The sequence below is a fragment of the Peromyscus leucopus genome, chromosome 22 (genome assembly GCF_004664715.2).
Source record: "Peromyscus leucopus breed LL Stock chromosome 22, UCI_PerLeu_2.1, whole genome shotgun sequence".
Taxonomy (NCBI): domain Eukaryota; kingdom Metazoa; phylum Chordata; class Mammalia; order Rodentia; family Cricetidae; genus Peromyscus; species Peromyscus leucopus.
Window position 1 is genome coordinate 5,929,060 of NC_051081.1, and position 27,795 is coordinate 5,956,854.

A 27,795-nucleotide genomic window follows, 5' to 3' on the forward strand; every position below is an offset into this window, starting at 1 on the left:
TTAAAAACATAAATAACTTTAATAAACACTCTACAATTTTTACAAATTCAAACACATTAAAAAGTCTTTCAATTATGGCTGTTGTAAAAAAAATTGAAATCAAATACCTTCTTTCTGCAAGAGAGAAGCAGGGCAGTCACAATCTGAAAAAAAGCAAAACTTCACTCCAACAGTAAAACTAACTCAACACCCAGTGACTGTGATTCACTCACAGTCTTCAGAGCTACTACAAAGGACTTGCTTGGGTCACTTCTCTGGCTATGCCATCTGCAGCACACACAAGTTCTCTTCTAGGCTCTGAATGGTTCCAGTTCAACACTGCTGATGGTCTTGGTGGGCATCTCATGGTACTGGCATCTCCAAAATGGAGTCTTTGCCTGGTGTTCAAAGCTTTGCCTCATTTATTACATTGACTGGATTTGTCTCTAATATGTATTCTTTCATGATTTTGTAAATGACTGTTACGTGCAAAAGCTTTACCACACTGATTACATTCGTAAGGTTTCTCTCCAGTATGACCTCGTTCGTGACTGTGAAGATGATATTTATGTGCAAATGCTTTACCACATTGACTACACTCATAAGGTTTCTCTCCAGTATGACTTTTTTCATGCCTTTGAAGATTACTGCGAGATGAAAAAGCTATACCGCATTGATTACATTCATAGGGTTTCTCTCCAGTATGATTTCTTTCATGCATTTGAAGATAACTGCAACATGAAAAGGCTTTACCACACTGATTACATACATAGGGTTTCTCTCCAGTATGTGTTCTTTTATGCATTTGAAGAGCACTACCAGATGAAAAGGATTTGCCACAAAGGTTACATAAATAGGGTTTTTCTCCAGTATGACTTCGTTCATGTCTTTGAAGATTAATGCGATATGAAAAGGCTTTACCACATTGACTACATTCATAGGGTTTCTCTCCTGTATGACTTCTTTCATGCCTTTGAAGATGACTGTTACGTGCAAAAGCTTTACCACACTGACTACATACATAGGGTTTCTCTCCAGTATGACTTCTTTCATGCCTTTGAAGATCACCATTACTTGCAAAGGCTTTACCACATTGATTACATTCATAGGGTTTCTCTCCAGTATGAATTCTTTCATGTTGTTTAAAATTACTAGGGATCTGAAAAGGCTTTACCACATTGATTACATACATAGGGTCTCTCCCCGTATGACTTCTTCCATGTCTTTGAAGATCACCAGTACTTGCAAAGCTTTTACCACATTGATTACATTCATAGGGTTTCTCTCCAGTATGTCTTCTTTCATGTATTTGAAGATAACTGGGACATGCAAAGGTTTTTCTACATTGTTTACATTCATAGGGTTTATCTCCAGTGTGAATTCTTTCATGTATTTGAATATAACTGGGACATGCAAAGGCTTTTACACATTGCTGACATTTATACTGTTTCTTTCTAGTATGAGTTCTAGATACTTGAAGATAACTGTGACATGCAAAATCTTTACCACCTGGATTATATTCATAAGGTTTTATTTTTAAAGGAGTTCTTTGGTATAATTGCAAAGAGGAATCGGCTCTAAATGTTTTATCATCTTGTTCACATTCATAGGATTCCTCTTCATTATGGGTTCTTTTGTGTGTTTGAAGATACCTATGATGGTTAAAACCTTTAGGACATGGCTCACATTTATAGAATCCTTTTCCCACATGAGTTTTTTTATCTCTTTGAAGAGAACTGGAAGAACTCAGAGCCTTGCCACACTGGTAGCATTCATAACATTTTCCTATAACATGAGTCACATTATATGTGCAATGTGAACCAGGACAGACAGAAGAATTTTCATATTTCTTAAATTCATAAGGCTTTTCTCCGGTGTAAGTGTGTTGATGTATTTCCACTGAAGTGTGAAATCCAAGTAATTCTACACTTGTATCATCATCACCATGTCTTCCCATTGTGGGAACTACTGCATAGTTTTTTCCAGGAGAGACAGAGGTACAGTGCTTCTTTCCATATCCATTATGCTCACATGGCTTGTATCCAGGGTGACAAATGATGTACCTATTAAAGGAAGAATAACAAACAAAATGTTTTCCCGTTGCATTCACATAGTTTAACTTTTTGTTCCTCATAAAGATGTGGTATAGGCATTAAGATTTCTCCATCACAACAACATTCTTAAGTCTCATAAACTGCTCCTATCACTAAATTATGGTAAGTCTACTCAAGTATATGAGTAACATTAGCTTAATTAAGGGACAATTTGCTTATAGAAAGACTTGAACATACCCTAATCCCATAATCAATGTGAATGTCTTTATAATACTTGAATGAAATACAACTAAATGGATGGATAGTGCTACTCAACAACATGGATCTCAGGGAGCTATGATTAATATGGTGACATCTGTTAAGGCATTGTTTCCTTGTCTTCTTTCTTAGAGGAACAGCATGCAAACACACATCAGCTACCTGAAATTGAGGTGTTTGATGTTGTAAGAATTTAATATTCATCACAAAGCTGTGTAATTTATACTGTTAGTTTTCATTAAATAGCAGGACATATTGAAATTTGTTCAGAGGCACAAACATCACCTTGCACAAGAAAATTACCTTCCATGTCTTCTAGAACTTTGACAATGATCTTCAATATTCTGGTCTTCCCATTTGTAGCCTAAAATATAGCATCAGAAATATATTATATATTATTGAGAATTATGCAAGATTTGAATTATCTTCAGTGAACCGTAGAACCATGCCTGATAAACATTATTCCTCTTTCATAGTCAAAATCACAACAGAACACTAATCTCCAAGAAAGACTTATCCCCTTAAGCTATAAAGTGAAGGAAAACTTACATTCATACCTATGGCAGTGAGGTTCTCATAGGTTTCCAACATCACATCTTTGTAAAGACTCTTCTGGGAAGGATCCAGCAAAGCCCACTCTTCCTCATTGAAGTTCACTTGCACATCCCCATAGGTCACTGCATCCTAAAATTTACCATACAAATATGTGATAAAGATGGTGAGACTGAATGCATTGTAAATGTACACTTCATTGAGCATATGTTTACATAATTCTGCATACTCAACAAATTTATTTCATATCATAGAATTTCAAGTGCAATCACCAAGTCATTTTAGAAGGATATGAGTCTCATTTCTGGACCCTCTCAATAGTATATGGCATTGCAAGAGAAACGTTGAATTACAAATAGAAAGAAAGAGGCAAACAGAGCCAAAGTATTGAGTAAACATCAGAAAAATTGCATCAAAATTACTGCCATCAAAGAAGGATAGACAATATAGACATGGTGATGCACATCTTTAATCCCCAAACTCAGGAGAATAAGACAGGCAAATCTCTGATTTTCAGCTGGCTGAGTCTATGTAGAGTTTTAAAGGACAGCCAAGTCACATACTAAGACACTGCTTCAAACAAAGAAAAAAAATTGAGAGCACACAGGGGCTCACTCTAAACTCCACCAATGATTTGTACATTCCCTCCAGAAACGTACTTTCCTTTCAGAAAATTGGAGTACCTCATTTAAACTCTAAGGCTTCATAATGTTCATATGAAGGAATGCATTTTTTTCTTTCTTTTTTTTTATTTATTTATCATGTATACAGTGAGTGTTCGGCCTGCAGGCCAGAAGAGGGCACCAGATATCATTGTAGATGGCTGTGAGCCACCATGTGGTTGCTGGGAATTGAACTTAGGACCTCTGGAAGAACAGCCAGTGTTCTTAACCTCTGAGCCATCTCTCCAGCCCTGAAGGAATGCATTTTTAATAAGTTACTGACTGACAGATTAAAAGGGTTCTCAAAAACAGTGAAGTAAAGCTGATGCTAAAAAATAAAAACAAACAAACAAACCCAGTTGAGTATAAAGATGAATCAACAGTTAAGATCACTTATTGCTTTTGCAGAGGACCTGCATCAATCCCCAGCACTCACTTGGACATCCTAACAATTTGTAACTCCAGTTCAAGAGAATTCAGTGCTCTCTTTAGACTTCAGTGAACACCAGGCACACACACAGTACACATGCATATATAAATAGGCAAAAGATTCATGCATACATTTCAAAAAAGAAACCAAATTAAAGCATGCATAAAGATATAGAGAATGTTACACACCTGCAATGCAATCATTCAGAAGATCAGTATTAATGTCATGAATGTATGCCATCTTGGTGGGAAAAAAATGATACTTTCTGCCAAAGTTAAAAAGTAAAGAAGTGGGTAAAGCTCAGCACAAAAGCAAATGCTTCACATGTATAAAACCTAATTCCATCAGCCAAAAATATAGAAATAAAAATATCACGCCAGAATAGTGGTTTAGAAAGGAAATGCAATTGCTTCTATTTACTTTAGGTTATTAGGGATGGGTCCTGTTATAATGGCAACAGTGTCCATGCATGAGAAGGAAGAGGGCTGCTAACTTTCAACCACAGAAACAAGACAAGTGTGGTTGGAGTATAAACGCTCAACACCCATCCCCAGAGACTAACCTACTCTAGAAAAGACCCTCATCCTAAAGGTACCATATGCACCTTGATGAAAACCACAAACCAGAGACAAAGTCTCCAATACATCTTTGTACTTGGGAGATTTTTCATTCAACCCACCACATTTTGACATAGGACAAGACAGCCTCATACTTAACCCATAATGCAAAGTGCATTTATTCTAACCTCAAAGACCCCCATATTCTGTACCAGTCCCAACAAAATTAGAATGTAGAAAGTTTCCTCTGACACTCAAGGCAGTCTCTTGATTGTGATATCTTGTGAAAATCAAAAAGCAAATCATATCTACAGAACACACAAAGGTACAGAATAAACATTTTCTTTTCAAAGAGGTAAGGACAGATTGGACCACAGCAAGACTGAAAACCTGCAGGGCAAACACCAAACTCTGCAGGTCTGTGTCAGGCACCTGGGGCTTCACTTTCAAAGGGCTTAGATGGCTCTTTCTCTCTGCAACTTTTCACACATTGTGCACTTTTGCTACTTCCACTGCCTATGTGTCACATTTTCTTGAAAGAAGAAAGATAGAAAACTTAAAGGTCATGGATTCTTCCTCTGTGTCAGTTCAGTTTTATTGTGCCATTTGTTTGGCAGAGTCAGGGACCCAGTGAGGAGACTGTGATAGTTCATTGTATGTGTGAAAATGAAGAGTGGGTTGCATTTTAAGACCACTACATGTTGAGTTACCCAAGCTTTGAGACACTTGCCATGAATAGCTGCCCATAGGCAGTGGGCACATAGCCAAAGTGCACAAAGTGCACCATGGAGGGGTGCTAATTACTGGCTTGCTCAGCCTGCTTTCTTATAGAACCTAGGACCTTTCCCAATCAATCACTGAAAAAAATGCCTTGCAGCTGGTTCTTATGGAGGCATTTTCTCAATTGAGTTTCCCTTCTTTCAGATAACTCTAGTTTGTGTGTGAAGTTGACATAAGATTAGCCAGTACAATTGACTACTTATCAACTTGGCACACAAACTATTAAGTCACACCATTCCTTCCTTTCTTCCTTCCTTCCTTTCTTTCTTCCTTTCTTTCTTTCTTTCTTTCTTTCTTTCTTTCTTTCTTTCTTTCTTTCTTTCTTTCTTTCTTTTTCTTTCTTTCTTTCTTTCTTTCTTTCTTTCTTTCTTTCTTTCTTTCTTTCTTTCTTTCTTTCTTTCTTTCTTTCTTTCTTTCTTCTTGTTTTTTCTAGATAGGGTTTCTCTGTGTAGTTTTGGTGTCTGTCCTGTAGACCACGCTGGCCTTGAACTCACAGAGATCCACCTGACTCTGCCTCCCAAGTGCTGAGATTAAAAGTGCATGCCCACCACTGCCTGGCCAATTCCTTTATTTGTTTATAAGAACTCACATTAAAAACATAAATAACTTTGATAAACACTCCATAACTTTTACAAATTTAAACACATTAAAAAGTCTTTCAACTATGGGTATTGTAAAAAAAAAAAAATTGAAATGAAATACCTTCTCCCTACAAGAGAGAAGAAGCCGGGTAGTCACAATCTGAAAAAAAGCAAAAATTCACTCCAACAGTAAAACTAACTCAACACCCAGTGACTGGGATTCATGAAGTCTCAATTTTCCTTTTAGAATAAACTGAAAGACTATTCCAAATAAGTGCTTCAGGCTGCAGGAATATATCATAAGAACTCAGCTGGTTATGGCAAAGTCACTACCTGGAGGGATCAGGGAATTCCTCCAGAGGAAGCCAAATTCCAAGGAGTTTTTGGTGTTATTTGGCTTGCTATATATCAGCTGTCTTCTGTTATGAAAATCATGTGTGCCTTCATATTTTTCCCAATTGACTTTTCCCTAAGAAGGGCTAACAGTGTGGAATGATCACTCTTTGGACATATACATTCAAGGTATTTAGAGACCACCTTAAGAAAGGCTTTTTCTAAAAAAAAAAAAAAAAAAAAAAAAGAAAGGCTTTTTCTGGAATCAGATATCTTCCTAAGCCACTATCAAGGACTAGCAGTAATAACAGTCCACATGAAGGTCTCCTGATTTAAGGCAAATTCCACAAGGAGAAACTGCCTAGGTCAGGTGGACGTTAAGTAATAGCTTTACACAATTTAGCTCGGGCTCTTTTCTTACAGCCTTACTAACTTTATAGACCTTTAACTCCTTACCTAACCACTTCTAGGAATATTTAGATAACTTTCTGTGCTGACAGCTATGCTCATCCAGAACCCCAGTTCAAGCCTCCCTGTAATTATCATCATTGGCAGCATCCAGCCAGGTCCATCCCCAGATGAAGGAAAGTACCTTATCAGAGATACCTCCATACTTTCTAAGAACAGACTTAAGCATCCAGACTACCTGTTTGAGAAGGCCTGGCAGATGTGCCAATTAAGTCTAACTTCCTCCTTTTCCAAATCTTACCTCTAGTTCCAGATCTCCCTTTAACTATCACCAGAGGCATCTGTCTGTACACAGGTTTCCTAGTGACTGAGCATACTTTCCCCCACCCTGCAGAAAAATGGCAGATAGCTTGGAGAGATAGGAGCCACAGGAAAAAAGACAGTTTTATTTTCTCCCATTGACCTAGCAACTTACAGATTCTTAACATTTTCTACTAATCACATTTAAGACAATATGCAGGCGTTGGTGGCGCACGCCTTTAATCCCAGCACTCGGGAGCAGAGCCAGCGGATCTCTGTGAGTTCGAGCAGCCTGGCTACCAGTGAGTTCAGGAAAGGCGCAAAGCTACACAGAGAAACCCTGTCTCGAAAAAAAAAAAAAAAAAAAAAAAAAAAAAGACAATAGTGGAGCACATAAGATTCCCTCTTCTTAGATACTACCCAAATTTAGCCTTTAGTTAATTCATTTCCCCATTGGTCACTTCCCTTTGGGGTTGCAAATGATAATTAACAGTTATTGCCTCTCAATGTGATTCTTATCACCCCTCCGTTTGACCCTGGAAGCCTGGCTTTATATACCAGGACTTCCAGGGCACAAGGGATGGAGAAGAGAAAGGAGAATGGAAGAACTAGACAGGTAAGAACTTGAAACGAACAAACTGAGATGGGGAAGAACTAGATTGAAGGGCTAGAAGAGAGTACTAGAGGAATAAGATGGAAGATGAGGAAGAGTCAGATGGGGAAATACTAGCTGGGTAAGAACAGGATGAAAAGGACCTAGATAAGGCAGAGTTAAGATGAGAGAATTAAGATAGAACTTAAGAGGGAGCAGTAGATAAATATAGAGAGAAATCAGGCAAGAAAGGAGCTAGACATGAGAACAGAACTGAAGCTGTGTATAAAGGATGTTATGCCAGAGGAATTAAACAAGTGGACTATAAAGCTCAGTGTACTGAGATTCCATTTCCCAAAAAATAGTCCTCGCTGTTAGTAGTTCTCTTCCTGAGCCGCTGGGATGTATAATATTAAGGCTGGTCTCTCTAATATTATACAAGATATAAGTTTTTAATTTTGCACTGTTTATGTGGCAAAAAGATCCATTCTAAGATAATATCTTCCCTCAGTATTAATATTCCAGTAGGAGAATGCTTAGCGGGTAAAATAACCAGAATGCAATCAAGCTCTGGATCCAAACAATCCATGTGCACATCCTGTAATTTCTTTCCACCAAAGCCAATTCTCTCTCAGCTTCAGTTGATAATTCTCTTTAACTATTTAAGTCCTTGCCAACATTTAAGGTTTTGAATACATTAGTTATTTCTTGATATTCTACTCCAATTGTGGGCTGAAGATGGGAAATGTTTCCTAGCAATCTTTGAAAGTCATTAAAAGTCCGCAGTTGATCTCTCCTAATTTGCATCTTTTGGGGTCTAATTTTTTGTAGACTTACTTTATATCCTAAATAATTAATAGAATTTACTCTTTGTATTTTTGCAGGAGCAATTTATAATCCCCAAGATGATAAAGTTTTGTTTACCTTTTCAAACATTCTTTCCAAAGTATCTACATTTGAATCAGCTAGTAAGATGTTGTCCATGTAATGGTAAACTATAGATTGAGGAAATTGCTTATGAGTCATTTCCAATGGCCCACACAAAATATTGGCACAGGAGAGGGCTATTTAACATTCTCTGTGGGAGAACATTCCATTGATATCTCTTAACAGGCTGAGAATTGTTATAAGTAGGCACCATGAAGGCAAATTTTTCTTGTAAAGGTATAGTGAAGAAACAATCTTTTAAATTGATAACTATAAGAGGCCATTCTTTATGTAACAGAGAAAGCAAAGGAATTACAGAGTGTAGAGAGACCATTGGCTGAATCACCTTATTAAAAACTTTTATTAAAATTTTTTCCAATTTTTTTCTTTTGGTCTTTTGAGACAGGGTTTCTCTGTATAGCTTTGCACCTTTCCTGGAACTCTGTAGCCCAGGTGGGCCTCGAACTCACAGAGATCCACCTGCCTCTGCCTACCAAGTGCTGGGATTAAAGGCGTGCACCACCACCATCACCACCTGGCTCCAGATTTCATTTTAACAACAAATACAGAAGAATTCCAAGGACTGGTTGATTCTTCAACATGCTGACCACTTTGTTACTAGTGTATTAGCTATTCTAAGGCCTGCAGTTTCTCTGATATTAAAGGTCATTGCTCAACCTGTACAGGTTTGTCTGTTAACCATTTTAAAGGTATGGCTGTTGGTGCCTTTGAAAGATCAGCAGCTGTTGTGTCCTGTTCTTGTACAACATGAATGGTTAGTGATTGTTCTTTATAATACCTTCTATTATTTTCCCCAGAAACATACAATAATTGATGATTTGTTTCTCAGACTGGAGAAATGTTAATCTGAGTATTCCGTTCCTGTAACAAATCACGTTTCCATAAATTCATTGCTATATTGGCCACATATGGCTTTAATTTTCCTCTCTGTCCTTCTGGGCCTATACATTCAACCCATCTTGGTCTCTGTTTTACCTGAGATAACATTCTAAACCCTAAAAGCTGAACATTTACCTTCTGAAGAGGCCAATTTGGATGCCAAGCTTCTGGTGCAATTTTGTTACATCCATACCTATGTCTACAAGACCTTCAATGACAATGTAATTTATTTATATTTTCAATTTTGGTCTTTGTTAATTTATAGAAGTTTGCCAAAATATTTGCTTTATGGTTTCTCCTGAAATCTTTGTTCTCTCTTCTATAGCTGTTCTATCATCCAGAGTATGACTTCTTACAATAGGCATTAGGTACTTTAATTGCTCTAGGAAGGAGTTTTCTCCATGATGACTGGAAATGACTGAACTGAATTTGACATGGGGCCTGCAAGAAGCCCCCTAAAGGAGTTTCCCAATGGCAAAAGGTTATCTTGACAGTCCCTTGTTGATCTACATTCATTAGTGTAATACCTGCCTTTGCTACATCTTCTACATACTCCAGAAGGGAGGGGTGTTCTGTTGAGATTATTTTTAGAAAAAAACATTGTTTCTAGGAATCCCCTGTTTACAATCCCTTTTTAGGTAACCTTGTTTACCACAATTGAAACACTTGACATTTTGATTTTTCTTCAAACCTCTGGAAATTACCTCTCCTATCCAAGCATCATCATAGTTATGAGATTCAATATTGACTGTAACTTGGATCTATTTCTCTAAGGGTGCTGATCTTGCCTTTAATGGCCTAATTACACTTTGGCATTGTGCACTGGCATTTTCAAAAGCCAGAGATTCAAATTATTATTTTTCTATCTTCTGAATTTGGTATCATTCTATTTACTGCTAAAGTCTATCTTTGTAAGAAATCAGTGAAGGTTTTTTTTTTGCAGCCCTGTAAAACTTTAGTAAATGAATCAATCAATTTCTTTCCTACTTCTTCAATTCTGTCCCAAGTTTTCAAGGCTGCTGCATGGCATAAAGCCAGGGTGTGGTCATCACATAGAGATTACTTTTCTACATTAGCATAATCTTTCTCTCCAAGAAGTTGCTCTTAGGAGATTTCCATACCTCTAGCCCTACTTTGTTGTTCAATGCCTTAGCCTCATCTTTCCACCAGGTCCCCCTTTATAACTGAACACTAGTCTCTAACACTGCTTTACAAAAGGTGAATGCATGCCATATGAGACTATTGCTTCCTTGAATCTCCTCAAATCTAACATTTACATAGGAGTCCATTCAGCTCTTACACAACCTTGAGGATGTCTATCATTTGGCAGTTCCTGTGGGGTTACTGGATAAATTAAGGTTGGCTGTTCCTCTGTAACCTTATAATGCAATAGTGAGATTGGTTCTCCTTTAAATTCCTCTGTCTGGCTCTAAATATCTCTATGATCTGATTTAATAAGTTTTTCTAAAACTTTTACCCTGGCACTCATATTAACCAACATTTTTAATGATAAAACAAAAATGATCAAACAGGTATTTGTAATTGACATTACATAAATCCATCTAAATTAATTATCCTCTCATTTAATTTTTCCATTGTCAAACCATGCATCATGTAATCATACAGAGACCTAACACTCTCCATTGTAATAGTGTTTCCATTTTTTAATGTGGGAAAAAAAACCTCTCTTTTAGCTAATTCTTCCCTTTTAGAATTCCCAATTGTCTCACCAAATCTGCCAATGATAACAATTCAGATGTGAAGCTTACTGCTTCTGTGTAGAAGAGTAGAATTTCAAGGCAGCTATCTAGTGTGGTAGCATCCCCAGGAGGGGGTCCTGGGAGAGCCCACACAACCCATTGGGAGAGAAGAAGTCAAAGAGCCAACCATCTGCACAGGAGGATGTGGGAAAGTGGCTAAGTCCTGTGGTTTTTGGAGTCCAAAAGCTATGGAGTTTGCTGCAGAAAGCCACAACAGAAATTTAGCAGGCAGGGTAGTGACTCCATCCTTGTGCAGCTCCAGCCTGTGCCAGTGGCTACAAAGCCACAGGCAAGCAGTTTTTTTTGTGAATTCAAACCCACAAGTTGGGCACCAGATTGGTCTTAATAATTAAAAACTCAGAGCCAGATATTACAATGAATGCTAAAAGATCAGTACAGGAGCCAGTCACTTGAGAGACCTCTTACTTCCCCCAAATCCTCAGCCTGAAAGGGCTGAGTTCCTGTCTCTACCCCACCTTATCACTTCCTCTCTCAGCCCAGCCATATCACTTCCTGTGTCCTCGTCCCAAGTGCTAGAAAGGTGTGTGTCACCACACACTTATGTCAAGACAAGCTTTACTTGTGAGAGAACAAACAAAATATCATGACAACCCCTGACCTACATGCCCTGCACTCTGTATTCCATGCATGGTGAGTTAAGTGTTGTACACATGAGGAAGTCAGGGAACAGCTTGTAAGAGTCAGTTTTTACATCATCAGTTTTTCAGTCCTGGAGATTGAATTCAAGTCATGAGGCTCAGAAGCAAGCACCTTACCTACTTGCAGGTATTCTTTTTTTCATTGGTTGTGACATTATTTGTTGTTTTGGTGTCAGGGACAAGTGCTGTGGATATCACTCTCTATACTGTGAATGTGTTGCTCTCGTTGGTTCATAAATAAAATGCTGATTGGCCAGTAGCCAGGCAGGAAGTATAGGTGGGGAAAGCAGAGAAGAGAATGCTGGGAAACAGAAGGCTGAGTCAGGAGATGCTGCCAGCTGCCACCATGAAAAGCAAGATGTAAAGATACCAGTAAGCCATGAGCCATGTGGCAAGGTATAAATTTATAGAAATAGGTTGATTTAAGATGTAAGATCTAGCTAGCAAGAAGCCAGAGCCATTAGGCCACACAGTTTTAATTAATATAAGCCTCTGTGTGTTTACTTGGGTCTGAGTGGCCTGGTGGCACTAGAGAAAACTTCAGCTACAGACAAGGTTTCCTCATATAGACCTAACTGGTCTGGAACACTATGCAAACACCAGGTTGAACTTGCTTCCATCCTTCTACTTCTGCCTTCTAAGTCCTGGCATTAGATTTATGCACCACCACACACAGCTGATTTTGTTTTGGGAGGATACTGTCTGACATAGCCCAGGTTGGCCTCAAGTTCAGTAAATCACTGAGGTTAACCTTGCATTTTTCTCCCTACCAAGCTTCATTTTACAGGTAGTGATATTTAAATAAATGCTGAGGCAGGGCACAGTGCCATATACATTTAATATTAGCACTGGGGAGGCAGAGGTGAACCTGTTCTACTCAGTAAGTTCCAGGCAAGTGAGCAAGAGTTATTAAGACCCTTCCTGAAAGAAAAAAAAATAGAATTTTTTTAGGCTTGATTGTTTCTTAAATATTTAATTACATTTATTTATTGTGGATGTGAATGTGTGCCTTGTGCACATGGATCATGATATGAGTGAGTTTGTCACATATTTTGGGTAACAAGTTGCTGTTATAGTCATTATCTGGGCATCTCCCAACAAGAAGATAATGCTTGTGAGTCAGTAAAGGTTGGGAGAAGAACTATTCAATAGAAGAACTCAGAGAGGAACATCTACTTTATGGCATGTGCGCAACTACTGATTCAGAGGAAGCCTATCAACTATGACTGATTAGCACATTAGCTTGGGTTGAAAAGTGAAGGCTTGCTAGACCTTGGGAGTTCAGCTTGGTGGAAAGAGGTCATAGTCCCAAAAAATAGCTCTTCTCCAGCTCCAGAAGGTCTGGGTGCTTAATACCTAATGAAACCATGCAGAAACCTTACCTTCTGCCTCAGTTCTTTCTGAAACTCCCTTCTGTATTTCTTGATCAAGACACTGGATTTTAAAAGCTAAGAATTCAGTGTTTTTAGTCTCTGGTTTAATTTGATACCTTCCCCCTTAACATTAATGATAAGTCAGTTTAACCCCAGCATAAAAAGAAAAAAAAAACCAAACATAAAGAAGGGAAAGGGGTGGAGGGGAGAAGGGAAACTCATAGAAATCGTTTCCAGATTACTTCTAAATAAGAAATAATTCATGGGCCCCTTCCCCCAATCACTGGTCATTAATACCCCTTAATATCAATGGACTCAATTTGCCTATAAAAAGACACAGGCTAACAGAATGAATACAAAACCAAGATCCATCCTTCTGCTGAATACAAGAAACATACCTCAACTTCAAAGATAGACACTACCTCAGAGGAAAAGGCTAGGAAAAGACTTTCCAATCAAATGGGCTTAAGAAGCAAGCTGGTGTAGCTATCCTAATATCTAATAAAATAGACTTTAAACCAAAATCATTTGAAAGAGATTGGGAAGGACATTATATATTTATCACAGGGAAAATCCGATAAGATGAAGTTTCAATTCTGAACATTTATGCCTCAAATAGAAGGGCACCCACATTTGTAAAAGAAACATTACTAACGCTTAAATCGCATATCAAACCCCACACACTAGTAGTGGGAGATTCCAACAGCCCACTCTCACCACTGGATAGATCTGCTGGACTGAAACTTAACAGAGAAATAAGGGCCTAACAGAAGTTATGACTGAAATGGACTTAATAGATACTACAGAACATTCTACCCTAACACAAAAGAATATATCTTCTTCCAGCATTCCATGGAACCTTCTCTAAAATTGACCACATGTTGGATCACAAAGCAAATCTCAACAGATACAAAAAAATTTGGAATAAGCTCCTACATTTTAGTGGACCACCATGGCTTAAAGTTAGATTTCAAAAACTACAAAAATTACAGAAAGCCTACAATCTCATGGAAACTGAATAATGCCCTAATGAATCACCAATGAGTCAAGGAAGAAATAAACAAAGAAATTAAATATTTCCTAGAATTCAGTGAAAATGAAAGTACAATATACCTAAATTTATGGGACACTATGAAGCAGTGCTAAGAAGAAAATTCATATCTCTAAATGCCCACATAAAGAAAATGGAGAAATCTCACACTAGTGACTTAACAGCCCACTTGAAAGCTCTAGAACAAAAAGAAGCAAACTCACACAGGAGGAATAGGCACCAGGAAATAATCAAATTGAGGGCTCAAATCAATAAAATAGAAACAAAGAGAACAATATAAAGAATCAATGAAACCAAGAGTTGGTTCTTTGAAAGAAATCAACAAGATAGACAAGCCCTTAACAAAGTTAACCAAAAGGCAGAGAGAGAGCATCCTAATTAACAAAATCAGAAATGAACAGGGAGATGTAACAACAGACAATGAGGAATTCCAGAGAATCATCAGGTCATACTTCAAAACCCTGTACACCACAAAATTGGAAGATCTGAAAGAAATGGACAATTTTCTGGATAGATACCACATACCAAAGTTAAATCAAGACAAGATAAACTATTTAAATAGACCAATAACCCCTATGGAAATAGAAACAGTCATTAAAAGTCTCCCAACCTGAAACAGCCAAGGACCAGATAGTTTCAATGCAGAATTCTACCAGATTTTCAAACAAGAGCTAATTCTAATACTCTTCAAATTGTTCCACACAATAGAAACAGAAGGAACATTACAAAACTCTTTTTATGAGGCTACACTTACCCTGATAGCCAAACCACATAAAGATGCAACAAAGAAAGAGAATTACAGACCACTCTCCCTCATGAACATTGATGGAAAAATACTCAATAAAATATTGGCAAACCGGATCGAAGAACACATCAAAAAAAATTATCCACTATGACCAAGTAGGCTTCATCCCAGGGATGCAAGGATGGTTCAACATATGAAAATCTGTCAATGTAATACACCATATAAACAAACTGAAAGAAAAAAAAACCATGATCATCTCATTAGATGCTGAAAAAGTCTTTGACAAAATCTAACAGTCCTTCATGATAAAGATCCTAGAGAAAGCAGGAATACAAGGAACATACCTAAACATAATAAAGGTAATTTACAGCAAGCCATCAGCCAATATCAAATTAAATGGAGAGAAACTCAAGGCAATTCCACTAAAATCAGCAACAATACAAGGCTGTCTACTCTCCCCTTGTTTATTCAATATAGTACTTGAAGTTCTAGCTAAGCAACAAGACAACAAAAGGAGATCAAAAGAATAGAAATTGGACAGGAAGAAGTCAAACTTTCACTATTTGCAGATGATATGATAGTGCACATAAGTGACCCCAAAAATTCTACCAGAGAACTCCTACAGCTGGTAAACTCCTTCAGTAATGTGGCAGGATACAAGATTAACTCAAAAAAATCAATAACCCTCCTATATACAAATGATAAAAGGACTGAGAAAGAAATCAGAGAAACATCGCCCTTTACAATAGCCAGAAATAAAATAAAATACCTTGGGATAACAGTAACCATACAAGTGAAGGACCTGCATGATAAGAACTTTAAATCTCAAGAAAGAAGTCAAAGAAGATACCAGATAATAGAAAGATCTCCCATGCTCATAGAGAAGTAGGATTAACGTAGTAAAAATGGCAATCTTACTAAAAGCAATCTACAGATTCAATGCAATCACCATCAAAATCCCAACATAATTCTTCACAGACTTGAAAAGAACAATACTCAATTTCATATGGAAAAACAAAAAATCCAGGATAGCTAAAACAATCTTGTACAATAAAGCTACCTCTGGGGGCATCACCATCCCTGACTTCAAGCTCTACTTTAGAGCTATAGTAATAAAAACAGCTTGGTACTGGCATAAAAACTGACATGTGGACCAATGGAATCAAATTGAAAAACCTGACATTAATGTGCACACCTGATCTTTGACAAAGAAGCCAAAACTGTACAATGGAAAAAAGAAAGCATCTTAAACAAGTGGTGCTGGCATGACTGGATGTCAACATGTAAAAGATTGCAAATAGATCCATATCTGTCACCATGCACAAAACTCAAGTCCAAGTGGATCAAAGACTCCAACATAAATCCAGTTACACTGAACCTGATAGAAAAGAAAGTAGGAAGTAGTCTTGAATGCATTGGCACACGAGATCACTTCCTAACTATAACACCAATAGCACAGACATTGAGAGCAAAAATTAAAAAAATGGAACCTCTTGAAACTGAGAAGCTTTTGTAGAGCAAAGGACACAGTCAATAAGACAATGACAGCCTACAGAATGGGAAAAGATCTTCACCTACACCACATCTGACAGAGAGCTGATCTCCAAAATATATAAAGAACTCAAGAAACCTGACATCAAAATACTTAACAATCCAATGAATAAATGGGCTACAGAGCTAAAAAGGTAATTCTCAACAGAAAAATCTCAAGTGGCCCAAAGACATCTAAGGAATTGCTCAACATCCTTAGTCATCAGGGAAATGCAAATCAAAATGACTCTGAGATACCATCTTACACCTGCCAGAATGGCTACGATAAAAAACACTGAAGATAGCTTATGTTGGAGAGGATATGGTGCAAGGGGAACACTCCTCCACTATTGGTGGGAATGAAAACTTGTACAGCCTCTTTGGAAACCAGTATGGTGGTTTCTCAGAAAATTGGGAATCTATCTTCCTCAAGACCCAGCTATACTGCTCTTGAGCATATACTCAAGGAATGCTCAATCATACCACAAGGACACATGCTCAGCTATGTTCATAGCAGCATAATTTGTAATAGCCAGAACCTGGAAAAAATCTACATGCCCCTCAACTGAAGAATGGATTTAAAAAATGTGGTACATATACCCAATGGAGTACTACTCAGCAGAGAAAAACAATGACATCATGAAATTTGCAGGCAAATGGATGGAACTAGAAAAAATATTATCCTGAGTGCAGTAACCCAGACTCAGAAAGACAAATGTGGTATGTACTTACTCATAAATGGATACTAGATGTAAAGCAAAGAATAACCAGACTGCAAACCACAGCTTCAGGGAGCTAGCTAGCATGGATAATCCTTGGAAGGATGCACAGATTGCCCAACGAAGGAGAAATAAATGAGTTCTACATGAGCAAACTGGGGATGGAGGTGGTAATGGAGGGCAAGGGATGGGAAATGAGTACATAGGGGAATGGGAGGTTCGAGCTGGAATGAGGACAGAGTGGGAAAGGAAGGAAAGATATACCATGATAAATGAAGACACCTTGGGAATAGGGATAAACAAAGTGCTAGGGAAGTTCCTAGGAATCCACAAGGATGATCCCTCCTTAGACTACTGGCAATAGTCGAGAGAGTACCTGAACTGGCCTATTCTGGTGACCAGATGGCTGAATACCCTTAACTGTCATCATAAAGCCCTTATCTGTGACTGATGGAAGCAGATGCAGAGATCCATGGCCAAGAGCCAGACTAAGCTCCAGGAGTCCAATCGATGAGAAAGAGGGATTCTATAAGCAAGGGACATGGAGATCATGATGGGAAAATGTACTCATGAACTGTGGACCAATAGCTGTGGAGCCCCCACGGTACTGGACTAGGTAGGCCCTCTGGATAGGGGAGACAGTTGTTTAGCTTGAACTGTCTAGGGGGGGGGGGCAGGCAGTGGGATCAGGATCCATCCCTGGTGCATTAGCTGGCTTTTTCAAGCCCAGTGCCTATGGTGGGACACCTTTCACAGCCTTGATGCAGGGAGGAGGGTCTTAGACCTGCCTCAACTGAATGTACCAGGCTCTGCTGACTCCCCATGGGAAACCTTTCTTTGGAGGAGGTGGGAAGGGGAAGGCTGGGCAGTGGGAGGAGGGAGAAGGGGGGGTCTGTGGTAGGTATGTAAAATGAATAGAAAATTTAATAAAAGAAAAAAAAAGTGTAGGCTCACATAACCCACCAAGGTCTCTATGTAGAATCAGCATATAAAAGGACACACGGAATGTGCAGACACATCAGTAGGCAAGCTACTGGCTACCTATGCTACTTTATAATTTAATGTTCTGACTTTAGAGAATATTCAGGAGCATGGTGGGCCATGCTTGTTACTTAGAATTGCACCACCAGGATATGCCTGTATTTGCACCTATAGTTACCCCCTCTATATCATTTTGCTTTCCTGAGAGCAGAGCCACATGATCAATGAGCAGAATATACCAACAAATATTACAACTAAAGAGAAACTAGCATAGGTCAAATAAAACTAGTGCCACTGACAACTAACCTGGTGACAGTTCCCTCAGCACCCTTACTGGAACCCCCTTTACATATGTATCCCCCATTTATTGAAAATAACCCTGAAGCATGAGGTGAGGAATTTGATAATGTATCTAATCTTAAATTCCCTGATTTAAGAACTGATAATTAAGGTCTGATTTAATTTCCTGATAAGGACTCATGAGGAGCTATGAAAATGCTAACTTTACAAACTAGGCAAGCTAGGACTCAATTCTTTCTCAAATTCATATAGCTATATCAGCAAAACCAAAATGTCTAATACCTAATTACACACTAACCTATCTATTTAAGATTCTAGAAGGCAAAATGGGAATGAAGAGTCCTTGTATAATATCTTGAGAGGAAAAAAAAAACGTACATCTATTTGAATACAGGCTAAAAATGGCTACTCATTTCTATCAGAACTTGGAAAACAGAAGGTGGAGTCACATGCTAATGGTGATTATATAATGGCTGCACAGTTATAGCTCATATAGCTCAGCTGATAGCTCATGAATGCGCCTAAGTTGCATGTGATACTATTGTCACAAGTTGTAAACTACTGCTAAAAAGACCAGAAAGCAGAAGGTGATGGAAGATGGCTTTCCCTTCCAAGATGACATCAGCTGGGGTCAAATATCTTCAAATTCCAGCACACCAAATATCTGCCAATTTCAAAGCATAAGTTTATGTTTATATATACCATCTTACTTGTGAACATGAATATAGCCGTGATGACCATGACCAAGAATTCTATAGTGACTCTTGCTATTTTTGAGGGTGCATTGAGTGGGTGCTCTTTGGTTGGCAAGTTCATTATTAGAAAAGAAAAGCTAGGTAAAACCATCTTCCAAGGGTACTGACTCATCAGCTTCAGAAACCTGCAGTGGCTGCAGAGAAGGTTCACCTGTTAAAATTATGTGTTGCTCTTGCACAGGACCTGAGGCTGGTTCCCAACATACAAGATGGTTTTGTCACATGCCTATAACTCCAACTCCAAGGGATCTGACCCCCTTCTCTGGCCTCTGAGAGAACTAGGAAAGCATGCACATATATGCACAAATAAAAATAAAATAAACAAACAAAGCTTAACAGAAACTGAAATGAAAGCTATGGGGAAAGCTCAAACAATGTTAAAAAGAAACATGCTATGAAAACAGTATATTTTCTTGAGCTCTAGAATGCAGTTTTCTTCTTAGTAATCTATCATCTTGTCATATTTTATGTAGCCATTACATAAATGGTATAAATATGGCCAGGTATGGTGACCTATGCCTTTAACTCTAACCCTTGAGAGCAGAGGCAGATGGATCATTTGAGTTTAAGGTCAGCTAGGATTACACAATGAGACCTGGTCTCAAAACTAAAAAATGATGATTAAGGAATGGAGATGACAAACCGAAACTCATTGTTCTAAGGAGACTGTTCTCTTGATGTAATCCCTGAAGGTTAATAATGTATCATGGGAATTAATTTTTTTCATATAGATGATCCTCATAATTATTTGAATGCTTTTATAATAATAAAAGAATCAACTTTTAGATGTTTGACAAAATAAACCTGTTGATTAATTTAGTACTTGGATTTTTGGCTGAAGAGATGGTTCAGCTTTTAAGAGAAGATACTGTTTTTGTAAGAAACTCAAGTTGAATTTCATCACATATATCACACAGAGAGACCTTGACTCAAAAAAGAGTACACAGATATCCCTTTCTTAAGTTGTTTTTTTTTTTTTTTTTTTTTTTTTTTTTTTTTTTTTTGAGACAGGCTGTCACTGTGAAGCACTAGCTGGCTGGGAACTCACTATGTAAATCAAGATGCCCTCAAACTCACAGATGTCTGACTCCCTAAATCTGTTGACAAGTGAATAATAATGAAAAGTCGAGTTGACCATGAATAGTTAGAAATGGAGGTGGTGTTTATAAGTACTACTGTTAGCCAACATCATTGGTTCCCATCTTCCTGAGTGTGGAGACAAAACAAACATAGTCAAGACACAAGAGCTAAGAAAGACTGCTTCCCTTCAGTGAGTGAGGAGAGCACAGCACTCATTGTTAAATCTATGCTTTTCTTCAGCAAAGAAAGCATGGGGATTTTACTGAGGGGACACATTTATGTAGATGTCTGCCTATTCCTAAGTCTGCTCAGTTAACAGGTCCACTTCTGAGCATGGCTACAATGTAAAAGCAGAAACATTGAGGGTAATCTTAGCTCAAAGTCATGCAGCAACATATATAAAATATAAAAATTATAGACAAAACTGCTCCTAGAATGTTCAACATCTACAATGGTCTTAGCTGAAATCAAGTAAATGATACTGTGAAAGTAGATTGCTTAGAAGCCAATACTAGCTGTTAATTAAAATATACGATCTAATAATAGATGTACCAACACCAAAATTCTCATAAATACAGAGGGCAGAGAACACAAATACATAAAACTGTCAGGGGTCATATGAAAGAAAGAGCAAGCAGCTTTGGAACTCATGGAAAATGGCCTATTGGTTTGCATAGACATGCTGGGTGGCCCTTGGAGAGGCAGAGCCTAGAGGATTACTTGTCCTGAGAACCTTGTGCCTTTATGGAGCATAGCTCTGCTTCTTGCCCTCATGGTCATCACATCCCCTATAACTGATGAGTTGTATGAGAACTCTAAGCAGGTTTCTAGCCCCTCACTGGGCAGTGTTACTGGTACTTATAATAATAGTGACTGACTTTTTCTAAGCATTGCTGCTGGAGCAGAATGAATTCAACTACCACCCTTAGAAAGAATTTAGAGATGTAGATTGTTAGTAAAGTTAGGTTAAGATTTTTTTGGGGGGAGGAGGGGCTAGACAGATGGCTCAGAGGTTAAGAGCACTGGCTGCTCTTCCAGAAGTCCTGAGTTCAATTTCCAGCAACCACATGGTGGATGACAACTATCTGTAATGAGATTTGGTGCCCTCTTCTGGTGTGTAGGTATACATGCCAGAACACTGTATACATAATAAAAAAAAATATCTTTTTAAAAGAAGATGTTTTTGTTTAAAGCTTTGGTGTAGAAAATCTCTGGGAACAATTTAAAGTTTACAAAGATACATTTTTGTTAGTTGAGCAAAGACTTGTTGAGGTCAAGGAACAAGAACAAAGGCAGCCTGACTATTACTAGCTGACATGCCTTTCTTGTTAAAGATGGGGAGGTGATCAAAGGTGATGATTAATCTCTTGTACCCATCTTTGCCTTTGACTTCCTGATATGATTTAATAAAAAATTGTTGATGAGTAGGTGTACCCTCTGAGGAGTTAAAGTAGAGACGACTGTTTATATATATATAAAGATTTAGAAGTATGATTCTTTTAAGATGTTTTATAAGATTACTTTTTGAGATGATACAATGATCAAGTCTTTCTTTGTAACCACAAAATGCTGCCTACCAGTAAAAGGACTGGCTGAGAATACCACTGCACTTGCGTACACTATGCTAATGTGTATGTAACAAGTTGCTTAGACTTGAATGTATGTGCTTAGACATGAATGTATATGGGTCCTTTGGAAGATTTGTTTTTCACCTATAATATCTAAAACATTTAATCATGTAAGGGTATTAGGAAATATGGTGTCTTTAATTTCTACTCATTGTTATCATTCACTTCGAAGAAAAATAGAATGTAATTGCACTGTAACTTTATTACTTGAAATATTTTGTTGAAGGACATAAGCTGTGGGGAAAAAATAAAGTCAGACAGTGATGTGTTAAAGATGTGTGTGTGTGTGTGTGTGTGTGTGTGTGTGTGTGTGTGTGTGTGTGTTCTCTTTTTTGCCAGTGTCAGAGAATTCAGTTTTGCTCTCTTAGAGAAGTCTATTGTGTGATTAGCCACCAACTCCAACTTCCTCTTCAGTACCTGACCTGCTAAGAGCTGGTCTCTCGGCAGAAAAAATATCACAGAAAACTCACATCTCAGAACTGTGGATTCCATTCTGACACGAACACCTCTGCTGTGCTATTCTAACCTCAGAACAAGGCTGATTCGCCCTGAGCAGACTGGCTCAGAGAAAGGCGATAGCGGCTTCAATGCAGTACCAGAAAGAGGTCATTCTAAACAGCCCCGTTAACTGTCTGTCTCTTTAATAACCAACAGCAGTCTGACCCTAGTGACCTAGGCTGCATTGGACAGGAAACATAGTCAAGAATGGACAACATGGGGCTGCAGAAATAGGTCAGTAGTTTACAGCACAGGATGCTCTTCTAGAGCACACAGCTTCTATGCCCAGGACCCACATGGTAGGTATCAACTGTTGTGTAACTCTAGTTCGGGGTATTTGACTCCCATTCAGGCCTCCCTGGCCAATGAGCATGGACACAGTACCCAGACCTGTATACAGGCAACAACAAAAAAATCAATGCATATGAAATTTTTTAAAACTAAAAAAGAATATAGAGACAATTCACACCATAAAACTTCTTTTTCAATCTGGGTGTGTTAGTCCATGCCTTTAATCCCAGCACTCCAGAGGCAGAAGAAGGGCCAGAAGATTCTCTGCAAGTTCAAGGCTGCTCTGATCTATATAATGAGTTCCAAGAAAGCCAAGGCTATGTAGAGAGTCCATGTCTCAAAAAAACAAAAATTATTATTATTATTATTATTATTATTATTATTATTATTATTATTATTTAGCAAAATGATATGATGTCCCCCTAGCAATTTGGAAAGGAGCTTCTCACAGGTTTCCTGCTAGATAAAATATGAACAACCAGCACACTGTGACACTGAAACACTGCCTGGAAGCCTGCACAGAAATCTCCTGTAAAACCAGGCACCAGGATCACAGACTCCCCTGAAAGTCTTTCTCTACTGTCTGACCTCACTCTGGGTGTACTGTAGCTTACAGTGCTTCCTTGTCTGTTTACCTTCTTGCTTTAAAATTATGTTAATTTATTGTGTATGCGGGTGCACACATGCCTCTCGGGGCATATGCCTCAAAGGCAGGGGTTAACTTGCAGGAGTTATTTTCTTTGTGTACTTATGAATTTGTTTGTGTGGGGATGTGCACACCTGCACACACCACAGTGCACATGGAGTGATCAGGGGACAGCTCACAGGAGCTGATTCTCTTCTTCAGCAAATGAGGCCAGGACATAAAACTCATGTCATCAGGCTTGGTGGCAAGTGTCTTCACCTGGTGAGCCATCCTGTGGGTCCAATGTCTGCTTTTACCTGACTCTGGTGGATACATTCACTGCCCATGTCACCACGCTGTTACTGCCATTACACATAGAGCTTAACTACTGTTTCCATTATTACATTCTTTATTCGTTTATATACTTATGTCAAATGCATGAACTTGAGAAAATTCACAAAGAATATAATGCTATTCAATAACAACCATTGGGGAGGGTTAGCAAGATGGTTCAGAGTAAAAATGCCTTTGCCAAACCTGAGGACCTTGGTTCCATGCCCATTATCCACAAGGTAGAAGGAAAGAGTGGGTTCCTGGAAGTGCCCTCTGACCTCCATGCTTGCAGAGTAGCATGTGCATGTAAACATACACACACACACACACACACACACACACACACACAGAAAACTACATCCTTCCACCATCCTACCATGAGAGGAAGTTTCCTGTCCACCTTCTGTGTCTGATGACCTTTCCTTCAGAGGTGATGCTGTTCCCATGACTCTCCTTACTAACTGTCATGTGAACACTATGGACACAACTTGATAGCCTAGTGAGAGGTTTGGAAGTATTTGATGGTTTTACAAAAAGGAAGAACATGACATTCAAGAGCATAGCACAGTTTATTCCAGTGAAAAAGCATTACATAGGTCCACAAAGTCAACAACAGCAGCCTTCTGTGACTTAGTTTCTACAGCAAAGAATGTTATGCACAGTCTTGTCTAAGCAACTGGCAATCACACTGCTGTAAGCATTAATTTAGATTTCCAAAATATATTGAGACAAAAGAGGCCAGCCTGAAACCATACAATATGAGCACAAATTTACTACATTAAGATGGTGTGCATAGATAAATAATTCTAAAATTGAGGGCAATCTGGCCCCTGAAAGTTCAAAGCCAATTAATTCTGTGAGGCCCTGATGCGAGAAGTTTGAAAAACAAAATATATATTATACACCTTTAGATTTAACATTTTCCCTCAATTAATTAATTAATTTAACTTTTTTTTTAGATAAAGCCCCACTATTCCATGTGGGCTGGCCTGGAAAATACTATGTAGGACAAGATGTCCTTGAAATTATAGACATTCATCTACCTCTACCTCTACCTCCTAAATGCTGGGACTTAAGTATATGCCACCACTACCTGCAACAAATTTTTTTAAGCATAGGGTCTCATAGAAATTAGGGCAGCGGTGGCTACATTGACACTATAATAAGGAGGTGTCAATGGTGAAGCAAACAGTTTAAACTGGTGATTTTTAACTTGTGTGAATTGTATCTAATAAGGCAAAAATTCCATAATGAATTTCTGATGTTACTATTTCATTTCACTGAAACTCTTTGCTTATAAATCCCAAGAAAAGAAGAAACTTAAAAGTACAATTCCTGTGCCAACAAGATTCCTTAAAGGTACTTGCAGCCAAGCCTAATGAACTGAGTTCAACTCTTGTAATTCATAGGGTACCAACTCATGGACACTCTCCTCTGACCTCTATATGTTCACTGTTTCATGTACAGCTATTTCCCACCCTACAACATGTGTGCACACATATATGCCCACCTAGAATAAATTAATAAATATAAATATATAAAATTCTTACCCCTGTACTAATTACTGTCGTTAATATTAACATTCCTGAAACATCAACCCCAATGCACCAAGATGAATTCTGAATTCAATGTTCAGAAAGTCTGGATTCTTTTCCTTTTATCCATTTGTTCATTTATTTTTACAAAGGACATCACAGTGTAATCTAAAGTGTCCTGAATTTCCAATATACTCCTGACTGGTTGAATCTCATAGAATCATCCTGCCTCGGTGTTCTAAGTGGTAAGATTTCAGGCTTGAACCAAAATGTGCAGTTTCCATCTCTTGAAACAAACTAATAGCCTGAGGTAGCATCACTTCTAGATTTTATCATTAAGTATTTCCTAAAAGACCCCAGATAGTCAATATCAATGTTGGCATGAACCCCTTGACGGCCAAGTGATGCACATTAACATTGTTTCAGCAACAGATGGATGTGCAGAGACAGGCATCACGGCTAACATTTAACATAAGCCATGGGTGGGGGCTGAGGCTCTGTGGTAGACTGCTGGCCTAGGATGCACAGCATCCTTGGTTCTGAGAGACCAGCCTGACTCCATCTTAAGAATGGAAGCACCTTTGTTATAAGGTCAGCATAAGTTAATGTGTTAGCAGCAACTTTCCAGTTGACCAAGCTTTAACCTGTTTCTGGAACTTGACATGCTCCCCACTCTATGGACTTTGGCTGACACCTTGATTGTATCCTGATAAAATGTTCTATCAAATAATTTTGGAATGTTCAGCCAAGTTCCTAAGTAACCAAATGCCCCTGGAAATTCCCCAACCCTTGAACCCCCCACCCGGTCTTGCAGTTTTCTGAACTCCTCCTCCTGTGTCTGATGCTATTTTCTCAAACCCAGCTTTGGGGAGATAGCCCTGTCTAACAGAAAATACAGCTTACTTAATTAGACCAAATAACCTGGGTAATGGTCTTTCCTGTCTTTAGATGGGATTAACAGTTCCATCCCCAGAATGACATAAACTAGGTATGGCAGCTCATGCCTGCCATCCCAACAAGAGGAAACAGCAGTGGGAGGCTTTGAAATTTGAGTTTATCCTGAGTTTGAGGCCACCCTGGGTTACCTCAGACCTGTCTCAGAACAAAGAAGAAAAACCAGTTGGAAGAGAAAGACTGGTAATCTTTCCCCACCAGGACATGTTATACCATGTAACAAACCACACATGTAAAAAAATCCCCATGATAAATGGCAGATGACAGGCATTATGTAAATAACCTATAAAGGACCAGAGCTGGGGGAAAAGTAGGCTCACAGGGAAAATCACGCTTCCTGTGCAAAGCATGAGGAAGCCTTTAGAGTTGCTTCTGACAAGAAAATGAATGAATCAAAATCAGTATTGCATCCGTGGAGGAATTGCAGAAATTAGTGGCAACATCAAGGAAAAGATGCAGGAGTGTGGTTCCCAGCACAATTTCCTTTAACTCTCCTATCTACCAGTGCAGAAGACAGATGGATCATGGAGAATGATAGCTGACTATCAACCAGGTAGTGATCTTGATAGCAGCTGCTGTACCACTTGTGCTGTCCTTATTTGAGCAGATGAACACCTCTCCTGTTTCATGGTATGGAGCTATTGATCTGGCAAATGCCTTTTTGTAATTAAAAGAATCAGGAAACTCAATAAAAGGAGAGAAATTCCAGGATTGTGGACTCAATATCTTACCAGTACAGAATTTGAGTTAAAGATTCAATAAAAGTCTAACACAAAGTCTAACGATTTATGCTAAAAAGAACATAAAATTGATAGCAAAAGGTCATCATGAATTTAAAAAAAAAGATCAACACAAGACTGAATAAATAGCACAAACAGTGACATCATCGGACTTCAAATTTTCTCATACACCTGCGATAAACACTGTACTGTCTGGGAAAGAATAAAGAGAGCGACAAAATCTAATAGAAAATTTGGAAATAAAAACACAATATAGAGTCAATTTTGACACATGAGGCCAGGAAACCCAGTAAGTCTGGCCTTACTGGAACACGTGACCGGACCATCCTGACATCCACATGCAAATGTGTTAATGACAGATTTTACTCGCTGCATAGAATTAACTGCAGACGGATCCTACACCTGAATGTTCCGTGTCAAGTGCAGAACTTCTACATCACACTGCAGAAACCAGGGCTCTCCAAGTTCAGCAAAATTCACTTCCCTGACAAGAGTAAACACAGCACATGCCTGCTATTTCCTGGTGATTTCAACAAGGATGTTTCTAGCCACAGTCATCCTTCCTCCTCCGAGCCCCACTCCCCACCATGCCCTATGCAGCTGCAGACCTCAGATGGAAGTTATTCAGAGGCACCAGGACCTGGGAGTTGTAGGGACAGCAGGGACCTCGCGGAACTCACGGGACCTCACGGGGCGCCGGTTTCCACAGACCTGGGATCCCACCGATCCTCCACTCGTGGAGGCAGCAGCCCCTCACTCACCATGGCGTAGATTCCGAGCTTGTCGGTTCTCTTCACAGCTCTCGGTAGTGGGTGACAGCTCTGCACACGGAATCACAAGAACCTCCCGAGCCTGCAGCATGGCGGGCCGGAAATGCCCTCCCCACACTGACTGGAGGGTGGCTCTATAGGTGCTGATTTGCTAG

General features: G+C 38.7%; 1 protein-coding gene and 1 pseudogene across 1 annotated transcript; both read right to left on the reverse strand.

Annotated features, from left to right (window-relative positions):
- Nucleotides 1–27,746, reverse strand: LOC114684909 (zinc finger protein 431-like). Its single transcript, XM_028859454.2, has 5 exons — nucleotides 27,632–27,746; nucleotides 4,124–4,200; nucleotides 2,849–2,975; nucleotides 2,595–2,655; nucleotides 1–2,042 (listed from the first exon to the last, which is right to left on the reverse strand). The coding sequence occupies exons 2-5, from the start codon at nucleotides 4,136–4,138 to the stop codon at nucleotides 398–400; spliced, it is 1,848 nt and encodes a 615-aa protein (XP_028715287.1). The 5' UTR covers nucleotides 4,139–4,200; nucleotides 27,632–27,746; the 3' UTR covers nucleotides 1–397.
- LOC114684911 overlaps nucleotides 1–27,795 on the reverse strand; it is a 278,504-nt pseudogene that overhangs the window by 53,386 nt on the left and 197,323 nt on the right.